Consider the following 11,486-nt stretch of genomic DNA (forward strand, 5'->3'; position numbering starts at 1 on the left):
CCACATGACATCAAAAGGTGCAAAAATGATCCCCTGGTCTACAGACCAATTAGCTTGCTTCCAATCATCAGCAAGGTCATAGAATCAATGATCACATTTGACAGAAAATCCATACTTGTCTCCAATGACCTCATCCCAGATGATCAATTTGGATTCAGCCCAAGTCGATCTGCTTTTGCACATGCTGCTTCACGTCTCCCAACAATGGATGGAAGTCCTCAATAACAGACATGACATCAGAGCCATCTCTCTGGACATATCTCGTGCTTTTGATACAGTCTGGCACCGTGCCTTGCTCTGCAAACTCTCAACCTACAGCATTCAAGGCCACCTGCATTCTTGGATGACTGACTTAATCCACTGTCAAAGCCAACATGTAGCTCCCAACGGAATCCTTTCGTCTCCTCTCCTGGTCAAGGCTGGAGTGTCCCAAGGCAGCTTTCTCGGTCGCATCCTATTTCTAATATTCATCAATGATCTCTCTGACTCTCTGGAAAATCCTATTTCACTCGTTGCTGATGACTCTACCCTATGCCATGACATCCATCATCCTTCATACAGACTGGTAGCAGCCTCTTCCCTCTCTTCAGACCTTGATAAAATCATAAGCCGGTCAAACACTTGGAATGTGTCTTTTAATCCTGAGAAATATCTCTCCCTCTCTCTGAAAGGACCAAATAATTCAAAGGCTGAGTTAATATCAAGGGCAGTACTGAAGTGTGATGGCTGCTTACAGATGGCTGTACCTACGATTTGCGAAGCAACCACTATGGTTTGTGGGGTTGGGAGGGGGGTGCTCATCAGTACACGTTGAAATGTTGCAGGGGTCCTTCTGCTGTGCCTGGGATAGCCAGGGTGTGATGCATCACCAGCTATGGTGTACGTGACCACAGCTCGGCCTGAGTCGGTGAGCCAGGCGGTTGGGACCTATGACGTGTGGGGCAGCAGGCGAATCTGCTCAGTGTGTAAGGGAGGTCAGACCTCCAGTGAGCGTGTCCGCACGGATGCAAGTGAGGTTGCGTCCTTTGAGTTGTGGGAGCTGGCGTTGAAGGTCGTGCTGGGATCTGGTGTGTTTGGGTGGACCCTCTGGAGGTCGTCTCGCTGAATGCAGTTGTCAACTGGCTGTGCACAGGGTGTGTTTTAATGACTACTGGGAAGGGTTGAAAATTTTTGTGTGATTAGAATAGGACAGGGCATTGTGGAAATGTCAGATGGAGCCCGGATTGGATATTGATTAATGTTTTTGTGCTAATTTCGGCATTGTGAGTCATGAACACCCAACTACTCATGCCAATGGGGAATCGAAAGAGTTGGAGGCTCGAGGATAGTAGCGGCTGCAGGGAGGGGCAGAAAGCCTGAAAAACATTATATGCAGCCGCGATTGGAAATACAAGGCCAGTGAAATTATATTTAAATTAATTTTAAAGCAACCTTGGAGGGAGTTGGTTCCTGGGATGTAGGATTCGGATCGGCAGAGGGGAGCGGGGAGGTTCAGGTAGTCGGCCTCGTGCAATATTGCCCCGTTGGGAAATTGGGTTGTGCCAAGCAGCTGGGGAGCTGCAATGGTGGGATTTTGATGAGGGTATGACCACAGGTGTGGTATGACTCGGGCACTAAGGGGGTGGGTGTGATGGAGGGGAGGGGGTCTGGTGCTGTGTGGCATCTCCTGTCTACCGGGCATCGTCCTAGCATGTGTCTCGGATCGGTGCCATCACTGGACCCTGAAGGGGTTCGACTGAGGTGATCCCTCCCCATCACATGTGAGGGTATGCTGTGAGGACCACTTTAGTGGAGGGGAAGTGTTGTGGGCCGCGCATTGGTGTCATCACCAAGGGGCTGAGGTGACGGCCCGGGCATGCGGTCTAGCAGTCTCTCCCTGCGGCTCCGCATCAGCCAGCCTGAGTCGACCTGCCATGCTGGGCTTGTCAATGGATGTGGGACCCTCTTGTGAGGACAAGGTATGAGTGCTGCCCACTGGAGCCTCGGTTGTCCTGTGTGGCATCTGTGGAAAGTTATGGAGTAATTGAGAAAGGCCTGCATAACCTTGCACAAATTGTCCGCCTTGATTTAATTGTCTCAATTTGGGAAGAGAGCCCTGGGTTTTAATTGAAATTGTTTAAATGAGAAGATTGGCTGCAGCAGGCATTGCTAGTATTGAACAACCTCCACAGCAGTATTTGGAAAAGCTAAATTTACCTTTTACCGTTGTCACGACTCGCCGTGCTTTGCTTTTGGGGTATGCAGGTGAGTTGGGGAATTGGTATGGGTAACTTCAAGAGTAGCCATGAGAACCAATCACGTGGACAGGGTGGAAGGGGGTAAAATGATTGTTGTGAAATATGGAATTCCACCCATGATCGTGTTTTTTGGGTATTGATTGTGATTAGCATGTATGCAGGTCATGGCAGGTAAGAACACACATTCTCGTGTAATGCAGGTGAAGATAGAAATGAATGGCAGCTTGCAAGAGATCATTGCGTGTAAGGTTTGTGGGTGGGGTAGTGCTGCGTGTCCACAGGTGATGAGGCCCTTAAGGTGAGTGATCGAGTACTGCGATCCGTCGCCCCTCGTGATGCAGCAAGTGACTAGGATGGAGAACCCGCCAGGAGGAGTGTTGGATCGGTCAGCCACGGGGCACGAAGACCCCTGGCTACAATGAAAAGGCCAAGGTGTGCCATATGGGTGATCCTCTCCAATGGGTGCACCGTGAAAGGAGTTCTTCTGGTGCTTGGGAGCGAGAGATCAAGGGAAGGCCCAAGGGAATCGATTGTTTTGGCACATTGCTCTATGTTAACGGCACGCACAGTCGCACACACTGATATACCCCCTCCACGCATATGATGGTATGGGAATGTTTATTGGTAGTCCTGTGTGGTTATTTGGGATTCTTCCACTCGGTCATTTGCGACTTGAGATATGTGCTTTGGAGGGCAAGTAACCCATGCAATTGACTCGGTAGTTACAAAATTGGGTTTTTGACTCAGCTGACGGTTGGAGCAGGGGGGGGGGGGACAGGGTCAATGGATGGGCTTCATCTTGTATTTGGTTCAGTTCAATTGTTTGATAAGGTAAGCTTGCCTGTGTTTTGCTTTTGTTTTTGCCTTCTTCTCTCCCTGCCCAGAGAACACTTTCTTGGACAAGGCAGGGGTCGAAAACAAAGTTTTGTTCATTGGAATTTTTTGTACTTAATTCTTGTTCTTTAGCAGCTACAATCATTTCCACATTTTTCTGGGGGTGGCCGGGGGAAGCTTAGCCCAAGTCTTTCATGAACGGGCTAGCCAGTCTTGATGTTCAACTAAGGTGAGTGCAGGAATTTGGAATTTGGCCATGGTGCTAGCGATAGGTCACCTGTGCTTAGCGAAGCACACCATGGGATATTTTATGTCCACCAACTAATGCCAGCAGACAGGATGCCTGTTTTAAGTCCATCTCAGGGGCGGCACACGCATTGATGAATCACCCTGCCATGAAACTTTCATTTGCATGAGTTACCCTGTCTTTGCATGTTTTCGTGGCTGAGTCCATACCTAAATATGTATAACACCCAACGGAAACTCCACCTATCACGCAACCCGTAGGTCACCATGTCCAACCCGGACACGAACCCAGCCATGTTTGTGCCCTGGAAACACAAAACGAGAACGAGAATCCACACCCACACACCCCCATACATACAATATCAGATCACGAGTAAATAATAAAAAGAGCAGAGCATACCATCGATGATGTGATTTGGGTTTGTTCCTGGAGTTTCCACAAAATAAAAACGCTTCTCAGTTGACCAATTGCACCGGAATGTGACCCGAAATGAATTGTCACCTCGCGAACAAAAGTGGACACGTGCCGAGACTCGGGGGTTTATTGGCCTGAGGAAGCTTGCTGGGAAGCAAGTGAAATGTCGCCTGAGACTAAGTCTGCTCTTGCTTGTTTATTACTAAATTAGCAGAGTAGATCTAGTTACTTTTTTGGTTGGATGTAACCGTTTTCCTTTTAAAATGTATAATCCCAACCTCCCCAAATACAACCAAGAGTGAGTTGATTTATCTTATTTCTCGGCCAATCTTCATCGAGGGAGAATGATGTCTCAGGAAACAGTGAGGAGGACAGAAGGACTCAGTTTTATGGGGAGCTCAATTTTAGTTCCTGTCGAATTGGACTGATTCCCAGAGAAGTATCGCTTTTCCCAGGACGTCTCTTATGCGAGCTGATTGTGGATTCTACTTTATCACTTGAAATTTTTCACCATACTTGTGCTTGCCAGAAGTGTTCTTCATTCGCTCACAGATATTCCGGGGTGGAGAGGGTTTTATTGTGAATTTGAAAACGGAATTTTCACAAGTGAACGTTTATTCCAACTAGCATAACCCACGCTCTGCGCGACATGTTGGGGTGGGTGTGTTCGAGAAAGGAACTGATGCAGAGTATCAGTAGAAATTTTACTTTAATGCAGTAAGTGGAATACGATTTCACTGTTTCAGAACCATTTTATTTACTTTTTTTTGTACCATGCACCTCATATGGTCTTTGAGATAATGTAAGCCGAATATCACGTTACTCGAGCGCAGAACAAAGTCGAAGATAGCGCGACACGAAACCACAAACTCGGAAATAATATATAAGATTGTTATTCAATCCACATAATAGATGCTGAGTAGGAATTGTATTTATCATCTTTGTAATTTCTATGGATCCCCCTCCTGCCCAGGAGCTGGTGATGTGAGTTTTACATGTTGAGCAAATGTATATCGTGGTGGGCTCCAGGTTAGTTTATATGTCTTTGAGGAGGAGAAAGGGGAGGACTGCCGGAGGAAGGTCACTCCCGAAAGAGGTAAAAATAACTGTGGATATGTGATGCATTTGTGAGTGGTGATTTGAGTGATTGTGTGTGAGGGGTTCGTGTGGAATATGAGAGGGAGTAGGGTTATCCATTGGGGACCTATCGGTGCACTGACCATGATCACGCTGTCCTGACGAATCCAGGCAGCAGGAAAGAGTGGGGAAAATTTGGCCCCTTTCTTGCATTGGGGTTACAACCACCAGGAAGAGGCAACCCCAATAGTTGCCATGTCAGTGGTTGTTGTGGTTTGTGTGCTTCTGTGCACTTTTATATATTTTATGTTGCTTCAAGAGGTATTACTGTATTTCCTTTTGTGTGCTCCTCCCGTGTCCTTGTGAAGGGTTCCTGCTGTCGTATAATAAATGTTACCTTTGCAACCGCTTCATCGTCCTCCGAGAAGCACGGACTTTTAAAACAAGCAAGTTTGTGATTAAAGAAACTGATTTTTGTTCCCAGTAAATCACTTGTTAGCTTTCAACCAAGTAAGTATATCATTACCTTTCCAACAGTTCCATTTGTATATTTGTATGACAGTAGAAAATCTTTAGAATAAAGTGTTACGGACAGAAAAAACTCTGCTCCTTTTATATACCGTACAGATAAACAAATATAATTCATCCAATTTTGAACAGATCCGTTCATATTTAGTTCCCCCATTGAAATATCTGAATATATATTATTATTGATAGTACCATTTAGGGCATTAAGGTTATCGGTTTGGAACTGAATAATTTATGTACGTCTCCTGAAAGCATCCCATTGCAACATTCATTTTAATTTCTTCCCTAAATATTGTGCTCACCTAAATATTGTGCTCACCTAAATATTGTGCTCACCCTAAATATTGTGGTCGTGAAGCTGCATTTTGTTTGGCCTCTAATCCATAGGCAAGTTCTGGTTCGTTTTACTCGTGGCACGGATTTGGGTGCTTCCCGAGAGTCCTGGAGTTGCCGAGGGAGGTCCAAGTCCACCAAAACTACTTTGTGCTGGACTTCAGGCTGGCTGTGCAGCTGCTTGCTTGTCACAGCTCGAGCCAATTCCATTGTGTCGCTTCGAGCGCTTACAGCTAGTGGCTGTGGCACTACCATGTGGCATATTTGTTGCTCATCTGATTCACCGGCTGGTGCAACGTAAGAATAGAGGAGGTGAGGTGAAATTGATGCTGTGTCACGACGCAATCGTTTTATACTCACAAGCAGGGTTTATTTTAACGTGCAGTAGACCCCTACTTGTGCAGTTCTAAATCCAATTTTGTGCAGTACTAAGATTTATAATATAAACTGAGTTTATATTTATAATAAAATTTACAATGAGACATTGAATAGTTTGCAAGGCTGTTCCAAATTTTTGCGCGTTTTGAATGCACTTGGATATTTACTGTTATACTTTTAGCTAATTATACTAATTTTATAGACTCCAGTGAGGCATCTTTTGTTGTGTACCGTGTCAAAGGACACAAAGGAACTTAAAATCTATAAGATGTTAAAAAAAATAGCCATTACAAATGCTTCTCAGACACAGAGAATTTCAAACACTGGGCCATGGCACCTGCCTCAAAGATTTGTGCAGTTCTAAAATTTCCTTTAAATAAACCCTGCTCACAAGTGGGGGGGGGGGGGGTTTCTGGGAAGATTCATTTAATTTGGTCGCAAGTACTGTGTTGCAAACAGGAGGTGCAGATTGAAATGAACAGCTTGTAGCAATGAAACCTGAAAATCAGTGTTGAAAGGTGGTGGAGAGTGAGATGATGTTTTTCTGGTGTTCTTGGAGAAAGTGAAAGGGAATAGAAAATTTAAGTAGAGCGATAGATGTCAACCTGCAGGCTTCGAGAAATGGTGTTTGCAGCTAGAAGTTGGGGGTTAGGATGTAATGGGAATCATTTCTGGAGCAAAGGGAGTGTTTTCAGAATGAGAGAATGTAAAACCCGTCGCTTCGCTGATGGGAATACCAATATTTGAGAAATTGCTAAAATAAAATAAACCAGAGAGTTGGTGTCAAAGCCACCCAATGCTCGCCTGTTTATACATTTGTCGTTTTTAAAAGACTAGTCTAATAATATTTTTTATAAAGCATTGCAGTGAAGTCTGATCCAAATAATTTTAAAGCAATATATGTATTTGTATATTGTAATCAGTAAAAAATAGTGTGGTAGATAAAAACATAAGAAAGGAAATAACTTGCACCAAAAACTTTAACATTTTCACGCTGACGCTCACGCTCACGCTCACGCTCACGCTCACGCCGGGGGTATCGCTATAGCTCTCTGTTCTTCGAACAGGCGAGCTAAAAAAACGATTGTTGTCAATGGGGAAAAAATACAATTTGGCAGTGTGTAGATACTGGCCTAGCTGTACACTCAAGGAGCACGAAGGGGGGAATGTTGATGGGATATTCATCACAGCCTTTTACGATGCTGAACTCCGTATAATATACAACAACACACTAAGAGGAAGATCAAAATAAACAAAAATTATCACCCTCCCCCTCCTCCCCTCTTCCTTCTTTCAAGCAAACTGTCTGGGGTACGTATTAGGCACAGCCCATGCAGTAAACAAACTCTCCTCATGCGTGTATGTGCAGCATGTTATATGCTGTGTGTACGTATATGTGTGTATTGCTATGCTGTGCTGGTCACGGGTGAAACAGAAATGGCGCAGCAAGGTTTTCAGTGGAAATTGAGGAGGAAATTATGGAATTTTTTGGGGGGCAACACAAGAGTGCAGGGCAAGAAAGGGAGGAACTGCAACTGAAAACATGATTGGTAACGGCAGGCAGATACAAAATGACAGAAAGGGAAAAGTTAAAATAAATTATACTATACGCCAACACCGGGAGTTTCAATATTACGGAGAAGCTTGAAACTAAATTAGTCGGAGAATACGATTGTAGTTGCAGTCAGCAAGGCATGGTTTGATGAGGAGAGATATTGGAGGCCACAGCATAAGAAGACGATAAGATGTAGCTCCGTGTGATCATCATCATCATCATCATCATCATCATCATCATCATCATCATCATCAATGGACCATATCCTTAACAGAGCGTCGGTGCTGCCGAAGCAGTTTATGGTCAAGGGTGAGGCTGAATGGTTTGCCGTTGCCTTCCTCGATAGGCCTGGTATACAAAAAGATGTAGCAATCTGGGTTAAAAAAAACCACACAGTATTGTGTTGAGATGAAGGAGTGACCTTGAGGAGGGAATTGATGTGGAGGATTGTGTGTGGAATAGAGATTACAGAAAGTAAGAGACAAACTTATTGCGAGTTTATTGTAAAATGACATGCAATACATTTGTAAGTATTGCACGTCACGGGATGCTTTCCTCGGGCTCCAAGTGTGAGGAACGAGCAGGGTAGAGGGCTTCATGAGGAATTGAGAACAGCATTTGGTGAGGGAAGAGCATTGATTTATGAGGGATTTTCATTTGCCAGGGATATATTGGGTCCAGGAATAGGAAAATGGTGGAGTAGATGAAGAGTGTCTTTATGTAGTCCAGGATTGTTGTTTTTTTGGGGGGGTTTTTAAGCCAGTTTGTACATAAGCCCATGAAGGGGAGTGAAGTGTTAGACATCGTTTCAAATGATGATCTGACTATGGTGGAGAAGGTGGAGTTCGGAGATAGTTAAAGGACCAGTGGCCAAAACATGTTACCTGTATTTGGAAGGATTTATTTTTTCACTGAGATGAACGGTGACATAATCAGAGTTAAAAGGTACAGGAATAGTGATGAGTCATTTGGTTGTCGGGAAGGTTGAGAGGACGAGTGGCTTCCTCCTGTGTCTGGGTTTCTTTGTGTTCTGGAAGGAATAGGTTTCATCGAAAGGTCAAGTGAGTTGATCTATTTTCTCTGTGTGATTACAATGTGATAGATGATGCCTCATATGAATGACAACATGCTTATTTCAAAACTTAGGTTAAAAAAACAAACTTGGAGTTCATGAGCATCTTAGGTATCCCTCTTGTGAATTGTTATGATGCTGAGATAGGTGATGTGAGATTGATAGAATAGTAAACAGCAACCCTGTTTTTTCAACAGCTTCTCACCAAAATGCCATAGCCTTGCTGGCTAACAACACTGAGCTGCGTTTCACTGCAATATATGGCTGGCAGCTTGTGGTCCGGACAATCATTGAAGCTGTGCTTGGAGGGCTACGATATATGGCCTACGGAGGGCCGGGTGTTCCAACAACTTCATCGTTTCTTTGTCAAAGCCCTGCATGTGGTGGCCGTACAGAGTGTATCATTACTGGCACTGCCAGCCGTCAATATTCACTGTGGCTTTCACATGCTTTATGCAGTCTGGCCCTTACCATTGATGTTGCTGACCTCACGATCTTCTCCTGCCATTTCACTCGCCGGAACAGTGCGATGTCCATTGCGGACAATGGGTATAGCTCACAAAGCCACCGAAGACAAGCATCAGAACTTTGTATTTCTGAGGTGAGGAGCAACAACTGGGCATCAGGGCAGGGAAATGGCTGCATAGGGTCGTCCAGCTGGTCACATGATGCCCAACGACAAGTGACCACAACGGGACCTGAGGTGTGGGAGCAGGAGTCAATGAAAACAGAGAAGGGAGCTCCAACGTTCAGCCTCCAAGGATTCCACCGACAAGCAAATTGCGTCGGGGACCAGTGTGAAGAGATCACGATGCGAGAACCTCCATCAAGGTTGAGGCTCAGCCCTGATTCTTCTGATATTTGTTTAAAAAGTCAAATCGATAAAAGCCAGAGCAATGACAATGTAACAAGTCAGAAACCCCAGACCTGGGTCTAGTTATATATGTAATCAGAGTTGGTTATTTCTACCAATGTGATAGAGGAGTTGAAAAAAAAATTCTCCAAACTACTGTGCTCATGTTCAGGTTCCTAAGATAGGGGAGACATCTCCACAATGTGAAGTAGTAAATCATTTTACCTTCATTTGTTATCACCTATGAATGCTGAGATGTATTAAAAAAAATTAAAGTACTGTTGTTTGGCAATTGGTGAAAAGTCCGGAAAGATTTTCAATTTCTTTCTCAAAAATGTAATAAATAAGATAAAGTTCCAAGATTATAATCTGTTATTTAAGACTTTAATATGCCTTAAACATTGATACTTCAAGAACTACAACGGCACTCAGTGGAGCGCATACCTCCGCCATGCAGAACAGTTTACGTTTTGTATCCCACTGATGGGCCAGATCTGGTTACGGATCTGAACCAAAATCGGATCGGCTTGTTCTTGGTACATAACCAACTCGTCCACCTCGTTTTGTCATAATCCATCGACAACTTTTCAAAATATCATGATATATTGTTGTGAGCCAGGGTTCGGCGGCGATAAATGACCACCAGGGGGAGCAGTAGGGTCGTCTCCACCGAACACCCCGGAATTTTGGTCACGACTCTCGGATAAGTCCGAAAGATCACAGGTCCCTTAGCGGACCGTTGTCGCCAATATTTCGACGGCGTGGGGTAGCGTTAATTGCCAAATTTCGATATACCTAAGTACCCACGTCATCAAATTACTGGGAAGTCACACCCTCGACGGACTCTGTCGAACCGGGTCGCTCTAGCGACCTCGGTCTGGTGTAACTGAGTGGAATTACCAAAGTTCGTCGGTCCAAACGACAACTTACGGCACACCGCCTCCCTAATTCTCACTACGCACCATGCTGGGTCAATGGGAGGAACGACAGGCAACAAACTGGAACGTTTAACAGATGTTTATTTACAATAGGGAGGGAGACACAAAGCAGAGTTATCCAAATAAAGAAATGCTCTTTACAATGAACGAAAAACACTTAACAATTCTACTTATCAGACTAGCACCACACACACACACACACACACACACACACACACACACACACACACACACACACACACACACACACACACACACACACACACACACACACACACACACACACACACACACACACACACACACACACACACACACACGAAATGGACCTCGTGGGTCTTTATTCGGCCCCTCAGCCCAGAGGGAAGGTGAGCTGGGGGAACAGAGCCTGGCTGGGTACCTTCCCGCCTCGTGTGGTCACACCGGACTCCAACCACCACGGTGGGACCTGAATCCACGTCCCGAATTCCACAGGCCCACAACCTGGCTGCTCGGCCACCACCGCCACGATGAGCCACTGCGAAGGACCGCAGACCGAGACCAAGCCACCGCGCCAGACCAGAAGCAATAGGCCACGATTACTGCAGTACACTGGTCTTGACAACCACTCCACTCTCCCCTCTCCTCCGGCTACTCGCCTCCTGATTGGACGAGGGGTTGTCGGGCGACCAGTGGCCTCCCCTCATTGGTTGGGCCGAACACTCCATCTGGCTAAGGCGGAGCCGGCCCTGAGGTGATGAGCTTCCTGATTGGACGAGGAGTGGAGTCGGAAGAACGAAGGAGATTTGTTGGCGATGTAAAAAAAAAAAAAAAAAACCTGACTATAAAAGAAACCCGCAGCGCACACATGTAATTCCCTTTAGACATAGGAGGTGGGGCCCAAGCTATAAACACATACTTATCGAGATAACTGAGCGATGGGGGACTGCTGTCAGTTTGTGTGCAAATGGCTGCCAGATTCGTAACAATAGATCGTTTTGGCCCGATATCTCAAAGGTGAAGAATCACTTTAAAAAAAAA

The 11,486-nt window shown here is 45.2% G+C and overlaps 1 protein-coding gene across 3 annotated transcripts in view; it reads left to right on the forward strand.

Moving 5' to 3' along the window:
* LOC147024231 (gap junction beta-6 protein-like) overlaps positions 1–11,486 on the forward strand; it is a 49,290-nt gene that overhangs the window by 13,882 nt on the left and 23,922 nt on the right. For 2 of the 3 annotated variants that reach the window (XM_085883933.1, XM_085883936.1), the window contains exons 3-4: positions 5,725–5,982; positions 8,873–11,486. The exon at positions 8,873–11,486 is cut by the window's right edge and continues 1,731 nt beyond it. In XM_085883933.1, the coding sequence (XP_085740059.1) occupies positions 5,725–5,982; positions 8,873–9,612 (998 nt within the window). In that variant the 3' untranslated portion in view covers positions 9,613–11,486. The remainder of the gene's footprint in view (positions 1–5,724; positions 5,983–8,872) is intronic. The other variant, XM_085883935.1, reaches the window with a different exon arrangement.

Source organism: Eptatretus burgeri, chromosome 6, assembly GCF_056783735.1.
Source record: "Eptatretus burgeri isolate ZD-2024b chromosome 6, Ebu_testis_v1, whole genome shotgun sequence".
Classification (NCBI taxonomy): domain Eukaryota; kingdom Metazoa; phylum Chordata; class Myxini; order Myxiniformes; family Myxinidae; genus Eptatretus; species Eptatretus burgeri.